The sequence below is a fragment of the Salvia splendens genome, chromosome 10 (genome assembly GCF_004379255.2).
Source record: "Salvia splendens isolate huo1 chromosome 10, SspV2, whole genome shotgun sequence".
In the NCBI taxonomy this organism is placed as follows: Eukaryota; Viridiplantae; Streptophyta; class Magnoliopsida; order Lamiales; family Lamiaceae; genus Salvia; species Salvia splendens.
Window position 1 is genome coordinate 8,478,239 of NC_056041.1, and position 21,809 is coordinate 8,500,047.

General features: G+C 37.9%; 2 protein-coding genes and 1 pseudogene across 2 annotated transcripts; 1 reads left to right on the forward strand and 2 right to left on the reverse strand.

The window, feature by feature from the left end:
* The first annotated feature begins 1,286 nt into the window (after positions 1 to 1,286).
* LOC121750406 lies at positions 1,287 to 15,080 on the forward strand (annotated as a pseudogene).
* A 304-nt stretch (positions 15,081 to 15,384) lies between these two features.
* On the reverse strand, positions 15,385 to 17,749 carry LOC121750280 (ATP-dependent Clp protease proteolytic subunit 2, mitochondrial-like). The gene is made up of 3 exons (XM_042144795.1): positions 17,344 to 17,749; positions 16,204 to 16,629; positions 15,385 to 15,649 (listed from the first exon to the last, which is right to left on the reverse strand). The coding sequence occupies exons 1-2, from the start codon at positions 17,651 to 17,653 to the stop codon at positions 16,211 to 16,213; spliced, it is 729 nt and encodes a 242-aa protein (XP_042000729.1). The 5' UTR covers positions 17,654 to 17,749; the 3' UTR covers positions 15,385 to 15,649; positions 16,204 to 16,210.
* A 619-nt stretch (positions 17,750 to 18,368) lies between these two features.
* LOC121750387 (transcription factor MYB1R1-like) lies at positions 18,369 to 19,930 on the reverse strand. Its single transcript, XM_042144914.1, has 3 exons — positions 19,638 to 19,930; positions 19,108 to 19,316; positions 18,369 to 18,994 (listed from the first exon to the last, which is right to left on the reverse strand). Exons 1-3 carry the CDS (start codon positions 19,906 to 19,908, stop codon positions 18,602 to 18,604), a joined length of 873 nt encoding a protein of 290 aa, XP_042000848.1. The 5' UTR covers positions 19,909 to 19,930; the 3' UTR covers positions 18,369 to 18,601.
* Positions 19,931 to 21,809: the final 1,879 nt, after the last annotated feature.

Consider the following 21,809-nt stretch of genomic DNA (forward strand, 5'->3'; position numbering starts at 1 on the left):
CAGCCCGGGTTGTATAAGGAGTTCACCTACTGGAACTGCTATCTTGTGCTGAACGACTCCGAGAAGTTTCGAGTAGGTGTCGACGCTGGCTGGCCGAAGAAGCAACGACTGAACTATACCGGTGATTACAGCGGCGGCAGCGGTGGTTCCCACGACCTCCCCGAGACAGCCCAGGAGGTCCCGACCCCTCGTTCGTTCGCTCACCGAACTCGCCCAGTTGGGCACAAGCGGGCTGAACGGGAGGCGAGGGGGTCGTCGGGGGTTCCCAGGAGGTCCAGTCTGCATCCCCCCTTGGCCAATCCACAGCGGATCTCAAATTCTTCGCGCGTCGCACTCAGATGGTCAAGACGATGGCTGAATGGCGGGCGACGGTGAACCCGTGGAGAAGAGTTTGCTTCAAACATTGCTCATGAGCATGCAAGACGAGTTGGAGGCGGCACAGAGGGAGACCGGCGGGAGTAGAAGCAGCGGCCACAGTGGCGACGGAGGCGGAGGCGAGGGTGGCGACAGCGACGGAGGAGACGACGACGGAGACGAGAAGTGAATTATTGTACTTACTTTTTTTTAATTATTGTAATTTTTTTAAATTATTGTACTTTTTAAAATTTTAATAGTATTATTAATGTTTCCCGTATATGTCTCGTAAATTAAATTCCGTATATTGTGTGATTGTTAATTATTTCATTTTTATATAATTGTTATTAGTGATGTGGCTAGGCTATGCCTGAGCTATGGCTGGGCTATTTGCTAGTTTTGATGATGTGACAGGAGGATTTTTAGTGCGGATGATGTGGCAGAAAGAGTTTGTGGCTAGGCTATGACTGGACTATTGCTGGGCTATTCCTATTGTGGATGACCTGAAAAAAATAAAAAATAGAGAATTTTAGATTGTAAAAATATTATAAAGAATAAATGACAAAAGTTTAGGTAGTAGTAGTAGTAAATTGTAAACACATCTAGTTTCTCTGGATAGATGAAAAAGTATTGCATCTCTAAAATTATTATTAAGATAATCAAACCAAGTATTATTTCAGTTTTTAATATATTAATATACCTTAGACTTTAAACAAAATGTTTATTTATGACTATTTTTCTGAAATAACCAATCAAAGCAATGAAAGACTAATATATTATGAGAGGAGAAATGAAGAATTTATTTAGAAACAGAGTGTTTCTCTGGGCAGAAACAGCACAACAATTTAAAACAAGAGCTTGACTACACAGCAAAATCGGTCACAATTCATCTGTCTTGTCTCTGTTTCCTCCCACCAATCAATCCGTTGCTACCGAAGCACAAATTATGGAGCTGCAGAACACTGTGAAGGAAGCCCTAAACGCGCTCTACCATCATCCGGACGACGCCGTTAGGATGCAAGCCGATCGCTGGCTTCAGGATTTTCAGCGAACGATTGATGCTTGGCAGGTGATTATCGCGGAGTTTGCTGTCTTTTTTTAATGTTTCAACTGATTGTCAGATTTTTAGTTGGGTTTATTGACTGGTGATTGTAATGAGGATTTTCAGTGTCGTTTCGTATTAATTAAACAGTGTTTTGACTAGTATGTAATTGAGTCTTGTTTTTTAGCCCGAATGGCGTACTAATATGCATTTGATAGCCAGAGGCTGCCCGAGGCCTCTGTTCATACATGGTTGAGTGTGATGGTTTATTTATGAAGTATGTAATTGAGTCTTGTTTTTTAGATATTGTATTCGATGCAAAATATAAAACTTTTTAAAGGAAATGTACAACTTGCAAGTGCATTGTGGTTTCATGATATATTCTTGATGTGAAAAACATAGTTTGAAGATATCATCTAAGCAGCTTCCAGGCACTATTATTTGACCTTGCCGGCCAGATTAGGTGCCGGGAAGCTTGGGTGGCTTCCAAAACCTTAACAGATTCTTGTGTTCTTTTTTGAATTTGGTAATATTGTAAAAAAGTAAAGAGAATACAACAAAATTAACAGTGGTATTGGGAAAATCTGTTTGCAGAGTTCTTTCCACTTTGGTTCTAGGTGAACTAGTGGAAGTTCATATCTATTAGGATTTCATTGGTCTAATCCTTGTGGCTCTTTGTATATTGCTTTTTTAAAAGTTGTTTCGTACATTAATGTCTTTGGAATTAAATTGTAGTTGTCCTTTCTAAACTCCTAAAACATGGCAGGTGCTTGAGGCTTTTGCTTCATGGCTACGTCTACGGCACAGGTATTCACTTCTTTCTACATGAACGGAATCTAAACTGGAACTTTATTCATGTATGTATGCTTGTTGTTCGCATTTTCTGTTATTATCAGATAGAGAATAGTATGCTTTATCATCTAGGTCTTAGTATATCTCACTTTACAACAGAGAGTTAAGTGAAGAAATGGCATGTTTATTTAAAATAACTCTGTGTCCTGGATATCAAAGGGATGGCTTTTAGGGCATTTTGTCTTTCCAGTGGAAGTTCATATCTATTAGGATTTCATTGGTCTAATCCTTGTGGCTCTTTGTATATTGCTTTTTTAAAAGTTGTTTCGTGCATTCATGTCTTTGGAATTAAATTGTAGTTGTCCTTTCTAAACTCCTAAAACATGGCAGGTGCTTGAGGCTTTTGCTTCATGGCTACGTCTACGGCACAGGTATTCACTTCTTTCTACATGAACGGAATCTAAACTGGAACTTTATTCATGTATGTATGCTTGTTGTTCGCATTTTCTGTTATTATCAGATAGAGAATAGTATGCTTTATCATCTAGGTCTTAGTATATCTCACTTTACAACAGAGAGTTAAGTGAAGAAATGGCATGTTTATTTAAAATAACTCTGTGTCATGGATATCAAAGGGATGGCTTTTAGGGCATTTTGTCTTTCCAATGGATCCTTGAACAACTAGTTTACATACACCTTTAGTTCAGTGGTGGGAACCCTGCATCTAGTGTATTTTATTCATGCAATCTAAGAAATTTAACAATAACATGCTATGAAATTAAAAATCATAATTATGGAAGTGTTGAAAAAGTATGAATGTTAAAACTTCAGTATTGGTTGATACTGGGTGAGGTTATATTTGTTCTTGTGTGAGGGAAGTGCTGGAAGCTGTTATTTAAATATATGTATGGATTATGGAAGAGGGTTACGCGCTGCAGCCTCTAGGGGGCTGTGGCTGGTGGGAACTGCCAACCCCAGCCTACTCAGGGGTATTTTCAGATTAGGAAGGGCTGAAGCCCCCTCCACTCCTCTGGTTCCTCCACTGCTTTAGTTATATATTCACTGTTTCCATAGTGACATGTGAACTTACTATAACATTGATTCCAGGATTCCAGCTTCAGCTCTGGCTACACATCCGTTGGTGCTTACAGCTCTCTCAGGCTTGAACAGTGATATGCCGTTTGAAGCATCAGTGAATGGTTTGTGGAAGACACATGCTAATTCTTTCAACATTCTGTATTATATTACTCTTCAATCTCCTTAGCATTTTGTTATAGACTTCTCATGTTCATTTTGATGGAATTTGGTTAAATAGATAGATATAACGTACTGTCTTTGTTCCCCAGGACTGTTGACTTGATTTTCTTTTCGCAATATATTTCAACTGGTTTATCTAGTGCTAGCACAGGGAAATCATTATCTACCTCTATTATAAATGTAAGAACAAGTGGCCAACAGTTGCAACAATTAAAACTTAAAATCAAAGTGATGGTTTGCCAGAATGAGAAATTCTTGGTATGAAAAAAACTGAAATTCTTATTGGATTGATGATATACTGGCCATATTATCTTGGATTCTATATAAGCATGGAGTTTTGGATCAATGTGGGCAGTAGTATGATTCAAACTCAACAAAACTAAAGAGAGCTGCCATATTCAGTGGGGAAGTTGATTCAGTTAGGTCCTGAATGGCCTCAACACTTACGTGTGACCTAGTTAGGTTTTTGTGGTTGTTTTATTCAGTACATAGGTGAAGTAAATCTGGCGGTAGGATTCAAAAATTTTGATTTGGCTTTCGAAATTAACTTCACATATAGACATATAGTTTAGAAATGCATAGGCAATGCAACACACTTCTTCCCGATTATGCTCTCTCTCTCTCTCTCTCTTTCTCTCTCTCTTACTCACATTATGTTTTTCCAGTTGATCCTATTAGGTTCTTTAGGATGGTCATGAATGGTACTATATTCAGGATGCTTATCTTTATCCAGTATCTATCTGCAGTTATTTCTGAATTGATTCACTATACAGCAGTGAGAAACCTTGATGGAGTTGCTGCTCAGATGCCCTTAATTCAAGTACTTGTGCCTAGGATTATGAATCTGAAGCCTCAACTTAGAGATTCATCAAAGGTATTACATATATAGGGTCTGAGTTTTTTCCAATTTAAGTTGTGTGTTCTGTTCAGATCTGTAATTGTATTTGTTAAAGATGATGTCTATATACATAAAATATTTTACCACTTTGTAAGCCATTCAGATGCATGAAAGTTTTACTTTCTCTTTGCAGTTGTATATGATATTTCTGTATGACAATTGTTCACCACTGATCACAGGATGAGGAAGATGTGAAGGCTGTTGCTCGCTTATTTGCTGACATGGGGGATGCATATGTTGAACTTATTGCTACTGGTATATAGCCTGCAATGCCTTGCCACCTTTCTAACACTGGTTCTTTACATATAGCCTGCTAGTGATGACATTCCAACGTTGTCTAATGCGTTGTCTCGCGTTCTTCGTGTCTCCACCGGGCATACGGAATCCACCTCGTTTGATAATTCAGCTATGTCTGCTCGCGGTCGAGGTTCGTATGGTGGACGTGGCCGTGGACAGGGACGTGGCCGAGGTCGAGGACGAGGGTTTCATGATCGACTATGTGATCATTGTGGTCGTTCGAATCATGAGTCTGATAAGTGTTGGAAGAAGTTTGGCAAACCAGATTGGGCTAATAACATTGAGTTTGCTGCGCCAAGTTCTTCATCTACTACTACTGATGCCTCTACCTCTGTAGCTGCGTTTGCTGTGTCTCCTGGTAAGTCTTGGATGTTGGATTCAGGTGCCTCTACCCATATTACTGGTACAAAATCCCTTTTGACATCTTTTTCTCCATCTTCTCTCCCATCTGTTCGTCTTGCTGATGGCAACTATTCTCCTGTAACTGGCACTGGTGTTGTCAAACCCACTATTCATATTACCCTTGATAATGTTTTGTTTGCCCCAAATTTTCCAGTCAGCTTAATATCTATTGGTCAGCTAACAAAAACTCACAATTGTTCTGTCACTTTTTATCCTTCATATTGTATCTTTCAGGACCTGCAGACGAAGAGGACGATTGGTGGAGGACATGAGCGTGGCGGTCTGTACTACTTGGATAATGTTTCACCTGTCTCTCCTAGTGCTCTCTCTGCTGCTGTGTCTCCATATCAGTGGCATTGTCGTCTTGGTCATCCGTCTTCTGCTAGTCTTCGTAGTTTAGTTCCAGTTGCGTCTGTTGATTTTAATTGTGAGTCATGTGAGTTGGGCAAACACCATCGCACTTCCTTTCCTTCTCGAGTCGAAACTCGTAGCTCTTCTATTTTGATTTAGTTCATTGTGATGTTTGGGGTCCGAGTAGGATTGAGTCCAGAGGGGGTTTCAAGTATTTTCTAATTCTTGTTGATGATTATTCCCGTATGTCATGGTTGTATTTGCTTAAACACAGAAGTGAAGTCCCTACTGTTCTAAAATCTTTTTATCATGAAATAAAGACCCAATATTCTGTTGATCTGCGTGTTCTTCGTACTGATAATGCTCTTGAGTTCACACAACAGTCTATCTCATTTTTTTGTGAATCTCATGGTATAATTCATCAAACCTCTTGCTCTCACACTTCTCAACAAAATGGGGTAGCTGAGCGTAAGCATCGTCATGTTTTAGATGTTGCGCGTACTCTTATGTCTCACATGCATGTGCCGAAGTATCTATGGTCTGATGCTGTTCTTACTGCATGCTTCCTTATTAACAGGATGCCATCTAGTGTGTTGCATGGGGATATTCCTTTTTCGTGTCTTCATCCTAATAAACCTCTTTATCATATTCCTCCACGCATTTTTGGATGTACTTGTTTTGTTCATGATCTGACTCCTGGGTTGGATAAGTTGTCTCCTCGCTCTATTAAGTGTGTTTTTCTTGGTTATTCTAGAACCAAAAAGGGATACCGATGCTTTGACCCTCTTACCAAACGTCATTATATCTCTGCAGACGTTACTTTCTTTGAGTTTCAGCCTTATTTTGCACATTCTCAAACAAAACCAACCAGCCAGTTATATCATACTCCTTTACCTGCCCAAACTTTTGTTTCTCCTATGTCTTCTGCTCCTCCTGCTCCTCTTTTACAGGTCTATACACGACGTCGTCGACCTGCAACAGCCCCTGAAGCCCCTGAAACAGTACCAACAGTCTCATGTCCACTGCCACAATCATCTTCGCCTCCAGCTTCTGAAGATCCACCTCCTTCTGATGAGTTACCCATAGCCATTCGCAAAGGTAAACGTACTTGTACCACCAAACACCCCGTATCTAATCATGTTTCCTTTACTCGCTTGAGTGCTCCTTTTCGTGCATTTGCTCTTTGCCTTTTGTCTACAGTGATTCCAACTTCTTACCAAGAGGCACTCAAACACCCTTTATGGCGAGCCGCTATGGATGAGGAGATGCGAGCTCTCTTGAGTCGTGGTACTTGGGTTCTGGTCCATGCCCCTGATTCGGTGGATATTGTGTCTTGTCGTTGGGTGTTTACCATAAAATTTCTGGCTGATGGCAGTATTAATCGTTACAAAGCTCGGCTTGTGGCCAAAGGATACACGCAAACTTATGGTATTGATTACTTTGAGACGTTCTCGCCCACTGCTCGTATGAATTCAATCCGAATTCTGTTCTCTTTGGCTATTAATCTTTCGTGGCCCATGTATCAACTTGATGTGAAGAATGCTTTCTTGTATGGTGATTTGACTCCGACGGTCTTTATGGAGCAACCTCCGGGATATGTTGCTCAGGGGGAGGATGCTACTAAGTTTGTTGTCTCAAAAAGGCAATTTATGGCCTTAAACAAAGTCCCAAGGCGTGGTTCGATAAGTTCAGCAGTGTCCTTGGAACTATTGGTTTTAAGCAATGCAAGTCTGATCATTCGGTTTTTGTGCGACATCAAGCATCGGGTATTGTTATTCTCATTGTATATGTTGATGATATACTCATATCTGGAAGTGATGTTCGTGGAATTGAGGAAACTAAGAAATATTTGCAGCAACATTTTGTTATCAAGGATCTGGGCCGTCCTAAGTATTTCTTGGGAATTGAAATTGCACACGGAAATTCTGGAGTGTCTCTATCTCAGCAAAAGTATGCTACAGATCTATTGAAAGAAACTGGACTACTTGGAGCAAAGCCCGTTGATACTCCTATGGAGGTTGATCCAAGTGTTTGGGATGACAGTGGAGAAGTCTTGGAGGATAAAACTAAGTATAGACGTCTAGATGGAAAACTTATCTACTTGACAGTAACAAGGCCGGATATTTCCTTTGCTGTTGGCTTAGTCAGTCGTTTTCTGGATAAGCCTAAGCATGTTCACTGGGATGCTGCTATTCGAATTCTTCAATATGTCAAGAAATCTCCCGACAACGGATTGTTATTCAAAAAGAATGAGCATCTAAAAATTGAAGGATATTCTGATGCTGATTATGCTGGTTCTAAGTCTGATAGAAAGTCTACTTCTGGATATTGCACCTACTTGGGAGGAAACCTTGTAACTTGGCGAAGCAAGAAACAACATACTGTTGCGAGATCGTCTGCCGAGGCCGAGTATAGAGCTATGGCTCATACTGCTACTGAGATGATCGGAGTCAAGAATCTACTTGGAGAATTGGGATTCACTTTCAATGAACCTTTACCTATGCATTGTGATAACCAAGCTGCAATCTATATTGCAAACAATCCGGTTTTTCATGAGAGGACTAAACATATTGAAGTTGATTGTCATTTCATTCGAGAGTGTGTTTTGAATCGGACAATTACTACTCCTTTCACTTCATCGTCTAACTAGATTGCTGATATCTTCACAAAACCGTTGCCTGTGAAGCGTTTCTCAGAACTTTGTACCAAGCTGATCAGTATATATGATCCAGCTTGAGGGGGAGTGTTAATATAGTATATGATTTCTATCCCACATCGGTTATGTAACATAGCCTAGCTTAGTTACTTGTATATATATGCGGCATATGTTTACTAATGAGAAATACACTACTACTTTCTCCATTATGTCTCTATATTTTACTGTTCTACAGACCTATCTGGATACATGTATTCATGTGTATGAACATAGGCAGAAACATGACATGAGGAATTGCTTCTTTTTTATGGGTAATGAATATATATTTAAAGGCCGCGCCACGGTGGATTTGAACCCAAGGCTTTTGGCCTCAGGCACCACTCGACCGCATGGCCAACTCACACACACATGAGGAATTGCTTCTTGTATTGTAACAGGGTCATCTTATAACTAAAATTAATTTTTCTCTTCAGGTTCTGATGAATCAATGGTGATCGTGCAATAGGACTGGCAATTTTTGACACGACACGATAGCACGACACGAACCGGCACGAAATTAATGGGTTTGGGTCGGAGCTTATTGGGTTCGTGTACTTATCGGGTCGACCCATTAAGGACACGAAAATTTCGTGTCGTGTTCGTGTTATCCGTTAACAAATAATATTTTAATATTATTAATATTTTTAATAGGTTTAACCGTTATCAGGTCGTGTTGTTATCGAGTCGTTATCGTGTCATCTCATGTACGTGTTGTTATCGTGTCGTGTTGACCCGAAGTGGTCGTGTCGTTAATGGGTTTGTGTCGTGTTCGTGTCTGAGGGTAGCGTGTCGTGTTCGTGTTCGAGGTTTTCTTAACGGGTCGTGTTCGTGTCGTTATCATGTCGACACGATAACGACCCGACACGCACGATTTGCCACCCCTATTGTGCAAGCACTACTTGAAGTTACTTCACATCCAGAATTTGATATTGCTTCAATGACTTTTAACTTTTGGCATAGTCTTCAAATGATATTAACTGAGATGTATTGACATTTTCTATTCTAAGGCTATGTGTGTGTGCTAGATTTATTTGACTGTATAATTTCTAATCAATTAGGACTTATCATCATCCAAATGGTGACAAACCATCTGTTGAAGCTGAGAAGTCCCCTCAGCTGCTGCCATTCCAGTCATCATATGAAGCACTTGTTTCCTTGGTGAGGCTTTTCTTATGTTCTTTACATAATTTTAGGTTTTGGACTGGATTCGAGATTAAGTTTCTTCTAATACAAAATGTTTGCTTAGTTCCTTAAGAATGCCAAAGACTGGTAATATCCTCTTTCTAAAATAAAATAAGAGCATTACATCATTGCATGGTTTTTGAATGTCTTTGGTGTTTCCCCATTTGCTTTTAGATGAAATAAATACATGCCAAAGATTCATGACAATGGTGAGGCAGAGGAAGTTATTTCTTTTTTTCCATGTAGGTTATGTAACTAGATGTAGTTAATTGACTTAAATTACAGGTCTTGAAGATTAAGCACGGTAGAGGTTGGTCATGTTTTATGAAATTATGCAAATAGAGAAGTGACTTGATTGTTTTGGTGCCCTTAGACCTTAAATCACAATTTCTCTTAGCATTTACGTGATACTGAACAGCTACTTAAGTATCCTGGTTATCTTTGATCGTTAGTTTATGTGAGAATGGATTGATATTGAAGTTTACTGTAATTGTGTGATCATCGTAGTAATATCTTAAGGATATGACTTTGGACTGCTCCTTATTTACAGTTTCCTGAGTGGTTCCAAAGGTGATTACTAGTTTTTAAGGCTAGCTACACTCTTTTGTTCATGATAATTGCTTATATGATTGAGCTGTCATCTAATTTTCTCTCAGGTTAGTGTCAAAGTTGAATATCCCCAGGATTATGCAGATCTTTCAAGAGAGGACCAGAAAGATTTTAAGCAAACCAGATATGGTACATTCTGTTTGATCTGATAATTGGTTGGCTGCATGTTTCTACATTATCTTAATTGGTGTAATTTGTACTATATATTTTTAAGACGAGTTAAACCAATAATAATGAACGATGAGATATGCAACCAACCGTTAAATATGATGTACTTAGATAAAAACATTTTATTTGTTGCCCTGGAATTAGTCAAGCCAAAACTGTTCCTCCAATAGAAGCTTCATGTGAATTTCTTAATTATTACCATAAACTTACTATTTGCTAGGCATTTCAAACACACATTCTGCATTGGGAACCTTTTTTTATTAATGTACACATGAGTCATGACTTGTGTGTTTTAGCTTCGTAGCCTTGCTTTTGTCTTGCATGTCAACTTTATAGGTCTTCCCCCTCCACTAGACCTTCTGAGGTGACATGCCTATGATCTGACATTTTTTTGTGTTTTTCACAAACTATCATGCTCGCAGCTGTTGCATATGTGCTCATTGACGCAGCTCTAGTCTTAGACGGCGATGCTACATTGAAGATTCTTTACATGAAGCTCATTGAGGTACATGTAATCTCATTGATGCTGTAGAGATGAGAGATCCCATTTGTCTTCTTAAATTTGAGAAGTCCTGTAACAAATTACTTTAGGAGGCAACATTTGCAGCCACAATATAAATTCATGACTGGGTCTTACCAAAATTAAACACACATTTAGATGATGCGTATTTCTCTTATTTGTAAGTTCAAAAAAATGTACCCCTTCAGAAATCTATTTATATTCGCCCTAAATTAGAAAAAAGTCAGACCCCATGCTCACTTGGGAGATTAGGCCCCACTCTAAAGACTGCAAGCTAGTGACCGCATAACAACAAAGATCTTCATCCTACATAATTACCATATTACTTATCGTGAATTCTTTGAATTCAAAACCTTGTTAATACATGAATTTATCAATCACGTCTCATTCCCCTTTTACATGATGTGTATAGGCTGTTAGAAATTGTGGGCAAGGACAGCAAACTGTGGCGCCCAGCCGAAGCTGCTTTATATAGCATACGGGCAATATCCAATTATGTGTCTAATACTGAAGGAGGTGTGATGCCTCAGGTTTGAACATTCCCCAATATTAGGCTGTCAATGTATAATGCTACCTCTGCTTCACATTCTTCGTGGTGTTTCCAATTGACAATGTTTTTCCTAGTTATTGCTTGAACAAAACTTTTTTTGTTTGGTTGAATGAAAAGGATCGTGTGACGGAGGACTTGAACCTTAGACTTTTGCCCTTAGACATTAACCACACTACTACCAGGCTAACGTGCCCGAAAACAAAATTTGGTTTTGATGTTCAATTATGTTTATTGTTCAACACTTCACCATTTAGACACGTCACGCATCAAACACATTTTTTTGCCAGAGCATGAATTTACTTCCACAACTTCCTCATCAACCGCAGCTGCTGCAGACAGATAATGGTCTTGTATGTTCTAAAATCCACATGGCCATCCTTTTGTCTTACTCTAGATTTTTGTATTACTTCCTCATCAGGGAGCAGTTTTGAGTTGGTGTTCTTAAGTTACTTATTCATATCTTTTATTTCTTTGTTCAGTGTGCTTAGTAATTGGAGCTTACTCAAAATGGCTTGACGCTGCACCAAGCGGGTCTTCATTCTTGTCGCCTCTTATAAATATTCTTGTCAGCGGCATGAGTGTATCAGAGGATACTGCAGCTGCTGCTGCTGCTGTGGCTTTTCGTCATATATGTGACGGTAGATAGTCTTATTTGCTTATCTTTTCATGTTTGTTTTCCTGACTAGTAATAGTTTACGGCTAAAACCCAACTTTCAATGATTTTTAAGCTTCTTATTTCATGATTTATGGTTTTTATTCTTGTAGTTTCGCATATGTCATAATTGCTTTCTTCACCGAATTGTGACCTGCGTCATCTCTAATAGGGTAGCTGTGAGTGATGGTCCTATTCTGTAAGAGTTTGTAGCAAGGAATTTGTTGTTCTTGGAGAAAAATGTTGTACTTTTTTTTCTTGAACAGGGGCTTCGTTTATATTCTATTCTGTCCATATTTCACCTTATTGCTTTCTTACCATAGAACTTTATTCTTCTGTTACTGGCTTTTGGGTAGCCTTTTTAAACTTTAACTCTGCCTAATTTTTTTTTATGTGTAGACTGCAAGAAAAAACTGTGTGGGTCCTTGGATGGTCTTTTCAAATATACCAAGGGGCAATGATTGGAGAAGGCCCCTTCAAGGTTTCTGCTGAAGACTCGCTGCATCTAGTCGAGGCTCTTAGGTATTAATGATTCGTATGACTTGTAGATAATGGCTGGTATTTTAGGTTGTGTTAACCTGTTTCAAAAAATTTATTCACAGTATGGTTGTCACAGAACTTCCTTCAGAACATGCTAAGAAAGCCTTGGAGGCACTATGCTTGCCTGCTGTTGCTCCTTTACAGGTAAGTATTGTCTTAAGGAATCGGGGTTGTTTTGATGTGTTGTTGAATAAGCTCTTTGCATGGCCAATAAGCAGGACTTCATCAATCAAGGCCCTTTGGTGCTGGGACAGAAGCAGGCCCGGCCCGGGGGGGGGGTCGAGCAGTGCCCCCGCCCCGGGCCCCCAAAACGTTGGGGCCTCCAAAATCCAAATACATACATGAGTATATACATGCTACTGGGCCAGGTCCAAACTTTTAAGGTAATAATATAAATTGTATGCTATAAATATTGTCTTGGATGTATTGAAGTGTTTTATTACTACTGTTGTTATTGTTACTATTAGTTTATAGTATTATTATGGGGCCCCTCTTTTAGTTCCGCCCCGGGCCAATAAAAACTCAGGACCGGGCCTGGACAGAAGCCTGCTCGAGATTTAACTGTTCATATAAACCGATTAGCAAATATATTTAGGTAAACAACATATATCTGTTCCAGTTATGTTATCCATATCTTTGTACAAAGCGCAATTACTAATTATGTGAATTCAGACATGCGAATCATCCGGAGGCTGTTACTGATGCTGTCCAAAGACTCTGGCCAATCTTCAAATCAATCTTTGATATGTCAGTGCTAGATCTATTGATTTGATAAATACTTTATTTGTTTTTCCTTGGGTACTTGATCCGAGATAAGTTTGAGTTCAAATATTTGTGCTGCAGACGTTCTTGGGACATGCGGACTATGGAATCTCTTTGTCGAGCATGCAAAAATGCGGTAAGATTTCTGAACTATGGCATTTTGATGAGGGGTGATTGCAAAGGTTGTTGTGTTGGCTAAGAGTCACATTTCACTTTTAACATAAATGGTAAGTATGTCTCATATTCCAGTGACTCACTTCACTCACATTTTACGATAAAACCAATATAAAAAAGTGGACCCCATATTCCACTAACTTTTTCAACCCTCTATTCTTTACATTTCTTAAAACCCGTGCCCACATCAAATGTGACTCCTATTGTGGGACGGAGGGAATATCTGAAAGGAATCAATTTTAGTTTCCGGTTAATATCTTGCTTGTATGGGAATATTCCCGATAATAAATTTTTCTCTTCTAGGTGAGGACCTCTAAAACGCTTATGGGAGTTACAGTTGGTGTAATGCTTGAGGAGATACAAGTATTATACAAACAACATCAGCAGCCTTGTTTGCTCTTATCTCTCTAGTGAAGTTATTAAGGTTATTATTCCTGATGCTTTCTGGGTCAATATTTATCTCTATTAGTTTTCCTTAACTGATTAACTTATATTCGAACCCTATTTTGTAGGTATTTGGCTCAGATCCATCTTGTACAAACTATTTGAAAATCTTGATCGAATCCCTTTTCAACCATACGATATTTTTGCTTACAAAAATTCAGGCAACGTCTTCAATTACTAACTGTCAGCTTTATTTGTTGAGTTGTGAAAATGTTTTCCTGATTCTGTTACCCCCTGGCAGGATTTCTCTTCCCGACCTGACCTGGTAGATGATTGTTTTCTGTTAGCATCAAGATGTATCCGTTATTGTCCGCAATTATTCTTCCCATCTCCCGTATTCCCCTGCTTGGTGGATTGTTCTATGATTGGCATCACCGTGCAGCATAGGTTCGCTCTCTCTCTCACACACACACACACTCTCACCCTCTTCATCAAAAATAATATATATTTAGTGCTTTTTACTTCTTACACTATTGAAAACATATTTCTTATTGATTTCCTTACGCTCCTTTGTACAAAGAGCATGCTTTTTTTATGAACTACAACAAGGGGTTGAAACTGTCACCATTTCACGCAGGGAGGCCTCCAATTCCATACTAAATTTCCTATCTGATGTTTTCGATCTTGCAAACTCTACTCACGGGAAGCCTTATGTATCCATTCAGGACAATGTGATTATTCCAAGAGGAGCTGTCATCACCAGAATTCTTGTAGCTGCTCTAACAGGAGCACTCCCAAGTTCACGACTAGAAACGGTTATCTCTGACCCCTCGACAGATAAATGTTACCATTATAGAGGCTTCTATTTGTTATGATAAACACCATTTTCATTTCCTACAGGTAACTTATACACTTCTAGCTATTACACGAGCCTACGGTTTAAAGACAGTAGAGTGGGCAAACCCTTTCCTTAATTCCACCAAATGCAGTGACAGAAGTAGAAAGGTCAAGATTTTTGCAAGCTTTGTTAGATGCGACATCTGGTGCAGCTATAAACAGCCTGATGGTTCCAATCGAAGAATTGTCCGAGGTGTGTAGACGTAATAGATCCGTTCAAGGAGCTTTGAGGCCTCTTGAATTGAACATGGTTTCTCTATCATAGTGGTGAGTGACAGAGAGGAGTGGCTATTTTTTCTCCGGCCTTCTCTTCAGTTGAGGCATGTTTTCTGTTTCACTTCCATCTTTGTATATTGTTCATTTGCCATTTCATATTATTAGGTTGAAAGAGGGAGAGAGGGTGAGAGGTTGTGTTGATGTGCTTTATTTTTATAAGATAAAAACATATTTTTTGTGTGAAGGGCAGCATAAATCTATCGGAGGGTTGTAATTGTCTCTGGTTTGGTCATTTTTTGGGGGCAAAATTCACTATATTATTAAATTTGGTTCCAGTCTGACTTTCTTCACTTTATCTTACAGTTTAAAGCACAAATCACGCATTGCAGTTTTTCTCGAAAAGTAAAAAATAAATAATGGTTAATAGCATAGAATGAGAAGACTGGAAAACTTTATAGCGTTTAAAAAGAATATAGTAATTCAGTGGTATTACCAAATATGCAAAAAAAAAGTGTACATGATTCTTTAGATGTGCATTGAGCACCATAAAAATTCCGTACTAATTGTGGTAGATAGACAAGATATAAAAACTAACCATTCAAGGTATGAATAAGACTTGCATTAGTAAATAGAAGTAAGAAATTATGGCTGAAGCTATTTCACTTTCAAAAGAGAATATAAAGGTGAATACTACACGATCAAAGAGAAGAAAGGAGTTAATAGGGGGAAGCAAGGAACAAAAGATTATTCTTTTCTTTATGACGATTGTACCACAATAAGATACAAAAACATGAACAGTATTTATTGTGATTTGGTCAATTACTTCCCCTTTGGTGCCTCTTCAGTCTTGACCAACAAGAATTCATCAAAAAGCAACGTCAGAATTGCATCCAGGGGATGTGAATAACTGCACCAAAGTATAAATATAGAAATTCTTTAGTCTTGAAGAAATGCTAACCAAAAAAACAAATCAATTGAAGTAAAAGATGGAAAAACTGCCGGATATAGACATTGTGCAACGTGGTATCGAAATACATACTCCCAAATGTAAAAAACTACTACTACTACTACGGCACTAACCAAATATCAGTTCTTTCTGTCCTAGTCATATATATGTCATTTCATAACGAACACTGTTAAACGTACATATTTTTCTTTAAAAAACTACACCATGCTTAATATAAGAAAATTAAAGTGCCAATCCAAGAAAAAATTATATAAAGATAACCAAAATTACTAAAGGTGACAAACACTCTGAACAAGGACTGCAACTGAAACTGTTTAAAGGGACAGTTTGAATTTCAGGTCAAGGCAATCCACAAATTGAATGTGCATATTTGTAAATCAGTTACGGTTCATAAAAGGCAATCTTTTGAAATAGCAGACCAGTAACCAGAATGCCACATAAGGTAAAATAAGGAAAGAACAATGGGATGCAAATCATGAACTGTATGATCTTACATTGAGATTAACTTGAGCCTTTATCTTTTCCCTCATTTGCTACAGCATCAGTCACAAGTGCCACTGGCCTCTCATTTATAACCTCATCTATTATTCCAAACTCCTTGGCCTCCTCAGCGGTCATGAAATAATCACGGTCCATGTTTGTTTGGATTACTTCAAGTGATTGCCCCGTGTGCTTAACGTAAAGAGCATTTAATGAGTCCCAAACACGAATAATTTGCTTGGTATGGATACTTATGTCTTTAGCCTGCCCACTGTACCCACCAGAAGGCTGATGTATCATGATTGTAGCATTTGGGAGGGACCTCCTTTCACCCTTTGCACCAGCAGCCAGTAGGAGAGAAGCCATTGATGCAGCTTGACCAAGACATATGGTATTTATGGGAGACCTGATATACTGCATCGTGTCATAGATAGCAAGACCTACATTATTAATCAGATGAGAGTTAGTCGTAAAGTTTCCAGTGAAAGTTAACTATAAATACATACAATCTGAGCGATTAAAGTATGAAGGGGGCAGACAAATTAAACAAAAGAAGGAATTCCCCGCAAAGTGGCCAAAACGAAAAGAAATAATTCAGTGTAAACCTTTCTCCACATTCAGTTGCATATGGATTACAAATTTGAATCAAAGTGGAGGTTTTTCCCCATGCTTAACCAATGCTGAATTTTCAAGACTAATATGTGTACTGTTCATGAACATTGATTGTAATTGTAACCCCTACCAAATTTGCTATACATATACCCCCAAACTAAACACACTCTGAATCCAACACATTAGTATTTAGCACAGCTCACTCCAACTGGAAAATGGACGAAACCCCATCAAATAAGCTTGGAAGATAGATGATTAATCCTGAAGCATAGCAGCGAGTTTAAACAAAGCTTGAAACATATTCATGATTGCATTCTAAATTCTGGGAAATTTCGACTAAAATTATACTACTACTAATCAAAGTTTATCACAGGTATATCCAATTTTATTCATAAGACTTGAGTTCCACTATATATAAACACTCTCGAAACTTCCTAGTTTCTCCTTACTGATAAAAAAACACTCTCTAGCCCAAGATTGGGTACAATTTCCAAAATAAAAAAAGGTAAAAAATATTGTTTTGAAGAAAACAGGTAATATACCAGCAGTAACAGCGCCACCCGGTGAATTCAGATACATGTGAATTGGTTTAGCGGGATTCTCCGACTCGAGGAAGAGCAGCTGCGCGACGACGACGTGGGCGGTATCGTCGGAGATGGGGCCATTGATGCAAATGATGCGCTCTTTCAGCAGCCTAGAGAAAATGTCGTAGGCGCGCTCCCCTCTCGATGAATGTTCAATCACCATTGGTACCAAGCCATAGCACCTTTTACCGCCGGAGACGGAGTTGGCCGATGTTACCGAGGATTTGCCGACATTGATTAGATTCCGGGAGAAGAGGCCTCGCATCATTGCTAGGGTTTTGATTTTAAGTTTTGGGAATGGATTAATGTATTTCACAGTACTACTGCTCGCACGCACAGGATCTCTTCACATAATTCATTTTTAGCCCCAAAAATCAAAATGAAAAGAAAATTCAGTGAAATATTGAACTTATATAGTACTATCTTCTTCATTCTATTAAATTTAGTTATTTCTTTTTATCACTAGATTTGACGGTTTAATGTGTTTTATCGCAATATTAATAAATGAGATTTATAATTATGGATGTATTTAAATGACAAAATTAGACTTCATATGGCTTGAGGGAGGAAAGAAAGTATTGGTAAAGAGAACAAAAATTAGTTGAATTGTACTATTAGTCCGTTTGGTAAAATATTTTAAAATTCATTATCAAAAGAGCCTAAAGTTCATATATTTTACTACTACTACTACTACATATTTTTATTACTATTACTATTACTATTACTATTACTATTACTATTACTATATTCAAAAGAATTACTTCGAAAAATGATAGGTTTACCTTAAATCAGTGGAGTATCTGATTTCACGGATTGATATCCGATTTCATATAGTAGTATTTTTTCTTTAAATACGTATCTAGTTTCATCTATTGTGCATTAATTAATAATAAAACATAGTAGAGATTCACAAAGAAGCAAGCAAATGAAAAGAAATTAGATTGTAGTTGTACTATTAAATAAGCAATTGAGAAGAGACAAAACAAAGCAAGAATCTTGAATATTAGCATATACTACTAATAACAAGGGTAAGTCCAAGATAATATATGGTGCCAGTCTGTACAGTTTATAAATGGGGTAAATATTCAAAAGCTAGTTAAGCAATCTGCTGTATTTCTTAATCAATGCCTTGTCTATTTTTCTAATGTTCATGGTTATGATGTGCCCTCTTCTTCATAATCATGGGTCTTATTCTCTTTCCAAAAAGTATTCTTCCTCAAGCAACACTTATGATCCTATCTCCGTTTTTGTAGCCAGACATGACCGGCAATGGCGACTGGTTCGGACCCGTGGAAAGGGACAGCCTCAGACACAATGGCAATGACTCGATAGGAGCTTGCTGGTTCAAGTTCCGCTCAGCCATTGCTGAGGAAGGAGGCTGGGAAAGACGATGAACAAACGTTGCTGATGACATGAAGTTTTGACAGTTTTCCGATGGATGGTTCCTTCCTTGCATTGATGATAGAACTGGACCATTGGTCATGGGGAATAATGGCATGGTTGAGCTTGAGCATACATTGGCATTGGATTTCAATGAGGCTGGGCGTGCAACTGGCTTAGCCAGGATCTGTTGCCGGTTTCTAGCCTCTTCCATCGGCTTTGCAGCAACCTAATTCGATAATTGTCATTAGACGAAATTCATGAACTATAGCAAGAACATGACAGAAAAGATCCATTTTATCGTTATCAAATAAACCATGAACAGAAAAACAACTACTCTACCGATTCAGTGGTGATGTCGAAGAGGCTAGAACGCCGGCGCCGGCCATTGAGGTTGCTCCGGCGGAGGAAGTACTTCTGAGCATGGCTAGCGACTTGAGTCGGCGTGCGAGTCTTGACATATTTCTTAGAAATTCCTTTCCAGTCTCCTTTCCCAACCTTCTGCAATCCAATAAGGAATAGCTTGTGCTCTTCCTCCGTCCATGGAGTTGCTGACAATTGAAAAAATTAAATCACATTAGTTGAATTGTGAGATGTAAGCAAGGTTAATCAATCCACAAGTACAGTAAAACCTAACCTTTTATACTGTACTGTACAATTTTCGACTCCTAATTTTCTTCTAGTTTTTCATATTTCGAAAATTTTCCGAGCAAGTAAATACATTTAGATTACTTCTCCACAGAAATGATGACCACAAAAACTGGCAGCAACAAATCAATAAAATGTACTACTAGCAGAAATTGAAATTAATAAATCTAAGAGGCAACCAATTGAATGAAGCAGAAACAGAGATGGTCAGAGATCTATCTAACCTCGCTTACGTTCGAAGCGGACGCTTCCGGCGGGCGGCTGAGGCGCTGCGTCATCTGCGGAGGCGTATCCGGAAGCTCCGCCGCGCTCCTTCGCCGCCTCCGGATTGCTTGTGTTACTAAGATGCTCGTATTCAGAAAGGTTATTCAAACTCACGGTCTTCCTCATCGGATCGACTTTCACTCTCACGCCGAACAGAATAATCTCGCCGGCGGTGTGCGACGAATCTTCGGAGAGAGACATTGGAATTTTCCGTCGAATTTCGCAAAGCATAAAAGAAAGGTTGGTGAATGAATGTGGAAAGAATGGGTCGGTTTTATACAGAGAGGAATAGGCACTTTTGGAAACGTGGCGGCCGTGCAATGAGTTGTTTGATTATGGAAATTTCCATATATAAGATAAATTGGAAGATAATACTGACTTAATCCGTCAAATATTAAATTATCGAAATTTCCAAACAAGTTAAATTCGAAGATAATATATTCAATGACCAAATCTGCATAATATTTACAAGCGTATAGGATAAGGAAAATTAGCTGTTCGTTGGGATTATGTATGGAAATATAGTTGAAATTCATATCAAATCTTTGATTATTTAATGAACATGAATATTTTAAATAACTTCAGTTAAACATGCGATAAGCATCCAGATTTAGAGTTGGACTGATATTCATTGGTAGTAATATTATAAATTTGAATTAAAAAGTTAATTGATCAAAGTTCGAATAATTTTTTAAAATAATCCTGCTATTTATGTCAAATAAATCATCCAATATTTCTTACACTCTACTACTCAAAACATCCTTTAATATAGTGTAATCGGCCAACGAAGTAATTCCAATATTTAGTCAAAGCACATTCTACCTTTGCCAGCTGTTTCATTACAAAATTTAATAGTTTAATTTAATGGTGGTACTACAAAATTTGAAAATGGACAAGCTTGATGACGAGGACGTGAAATTAATATGGTTTAAGGTTAATTTATTTATGTGGATCAAGACAGTAGTATATATTTAATGAATTTACTGGCCTCCATGATGGATGGCTTCGTACCACGTCGAGATAATATAAACTAATTATAGCTTCGAAAACTTTAATCAATTAAGAACATAAAAGGCTCAAAGACACAAATTAGAAGGAACGCGAAACCCTCACAAAGGTTTATGTACAAACGACGGGCAAACAAATTTGTTAAATGAAAAGTGTATACCGACAGTCAAGATTACTAATTGATATATTTACTCTTTACATGTACACTACAATATTACTATTTAATTTGCATGGTGTGACATTAATTTATGATTAGGAAAACCTAAAATAACATGACTACATATGAACTGATTCTAGGCGCAGCAGCCAATGTGGTGCGATTAATTATAAATTAATCAAGGTACTATTGACTAATGATCTAAATGAAAGTGAATACTATAATTAATAAATACACTAATTGTAAACTGACACGACACCGTTGTCTTAGACAATCAATAAATGGAGATCTGATGGTTTGTTGAAAATGATTAAATAAGTAATCTTAAAGCTTTGGGAGTGATTAGAGAACAGGGATGACCCCCTTTTCCAATTAGTACTTTATGTAATTAGTAGTTCTATTTAAATTAGTTCATAAGAGTTACGTCCTTGTATTTGATTGTGTGCAGTGTGTGACCAAATACATCCTCTCAATTTTATGTGATAATGTAACAAAGGAAAAAAGGGAAATCGTGTAAAATAAAGGAAAAGGTGAAGTAGTGGTTATGTAAAAGACAAATTTGGGAATTTACATCCGTTGTTTGTGCATGCTATAATCACAATACCATTGCCATTTGTCAACCAAAGTGAAAGTCAGGATTTATGAAAAAGATGTAACTATCGTGATTATGCAAGTTATATTGCATTTTTCTATAAATTGTGAGTTTCCTAAATTAGTTGATTTTAACAGTTTAAGTTATTCCTTCGTGTGAGTGAAATATTTTAATGATGTTGACATGTCTCTTTTTGGCTTTTTTGAATTATTTCATATTTTCTTCTTCACAATATTGAACATGACTATATAAACAAGTGATTGCATGATGACCAAATTGATTCATTTATTTTTTTGTAAAAAATTACTTTATTACATATAAAAAGTGTTAATAATTAATTTGTTTTTTTTCAAATAGATTGCATGAACGTCTCAG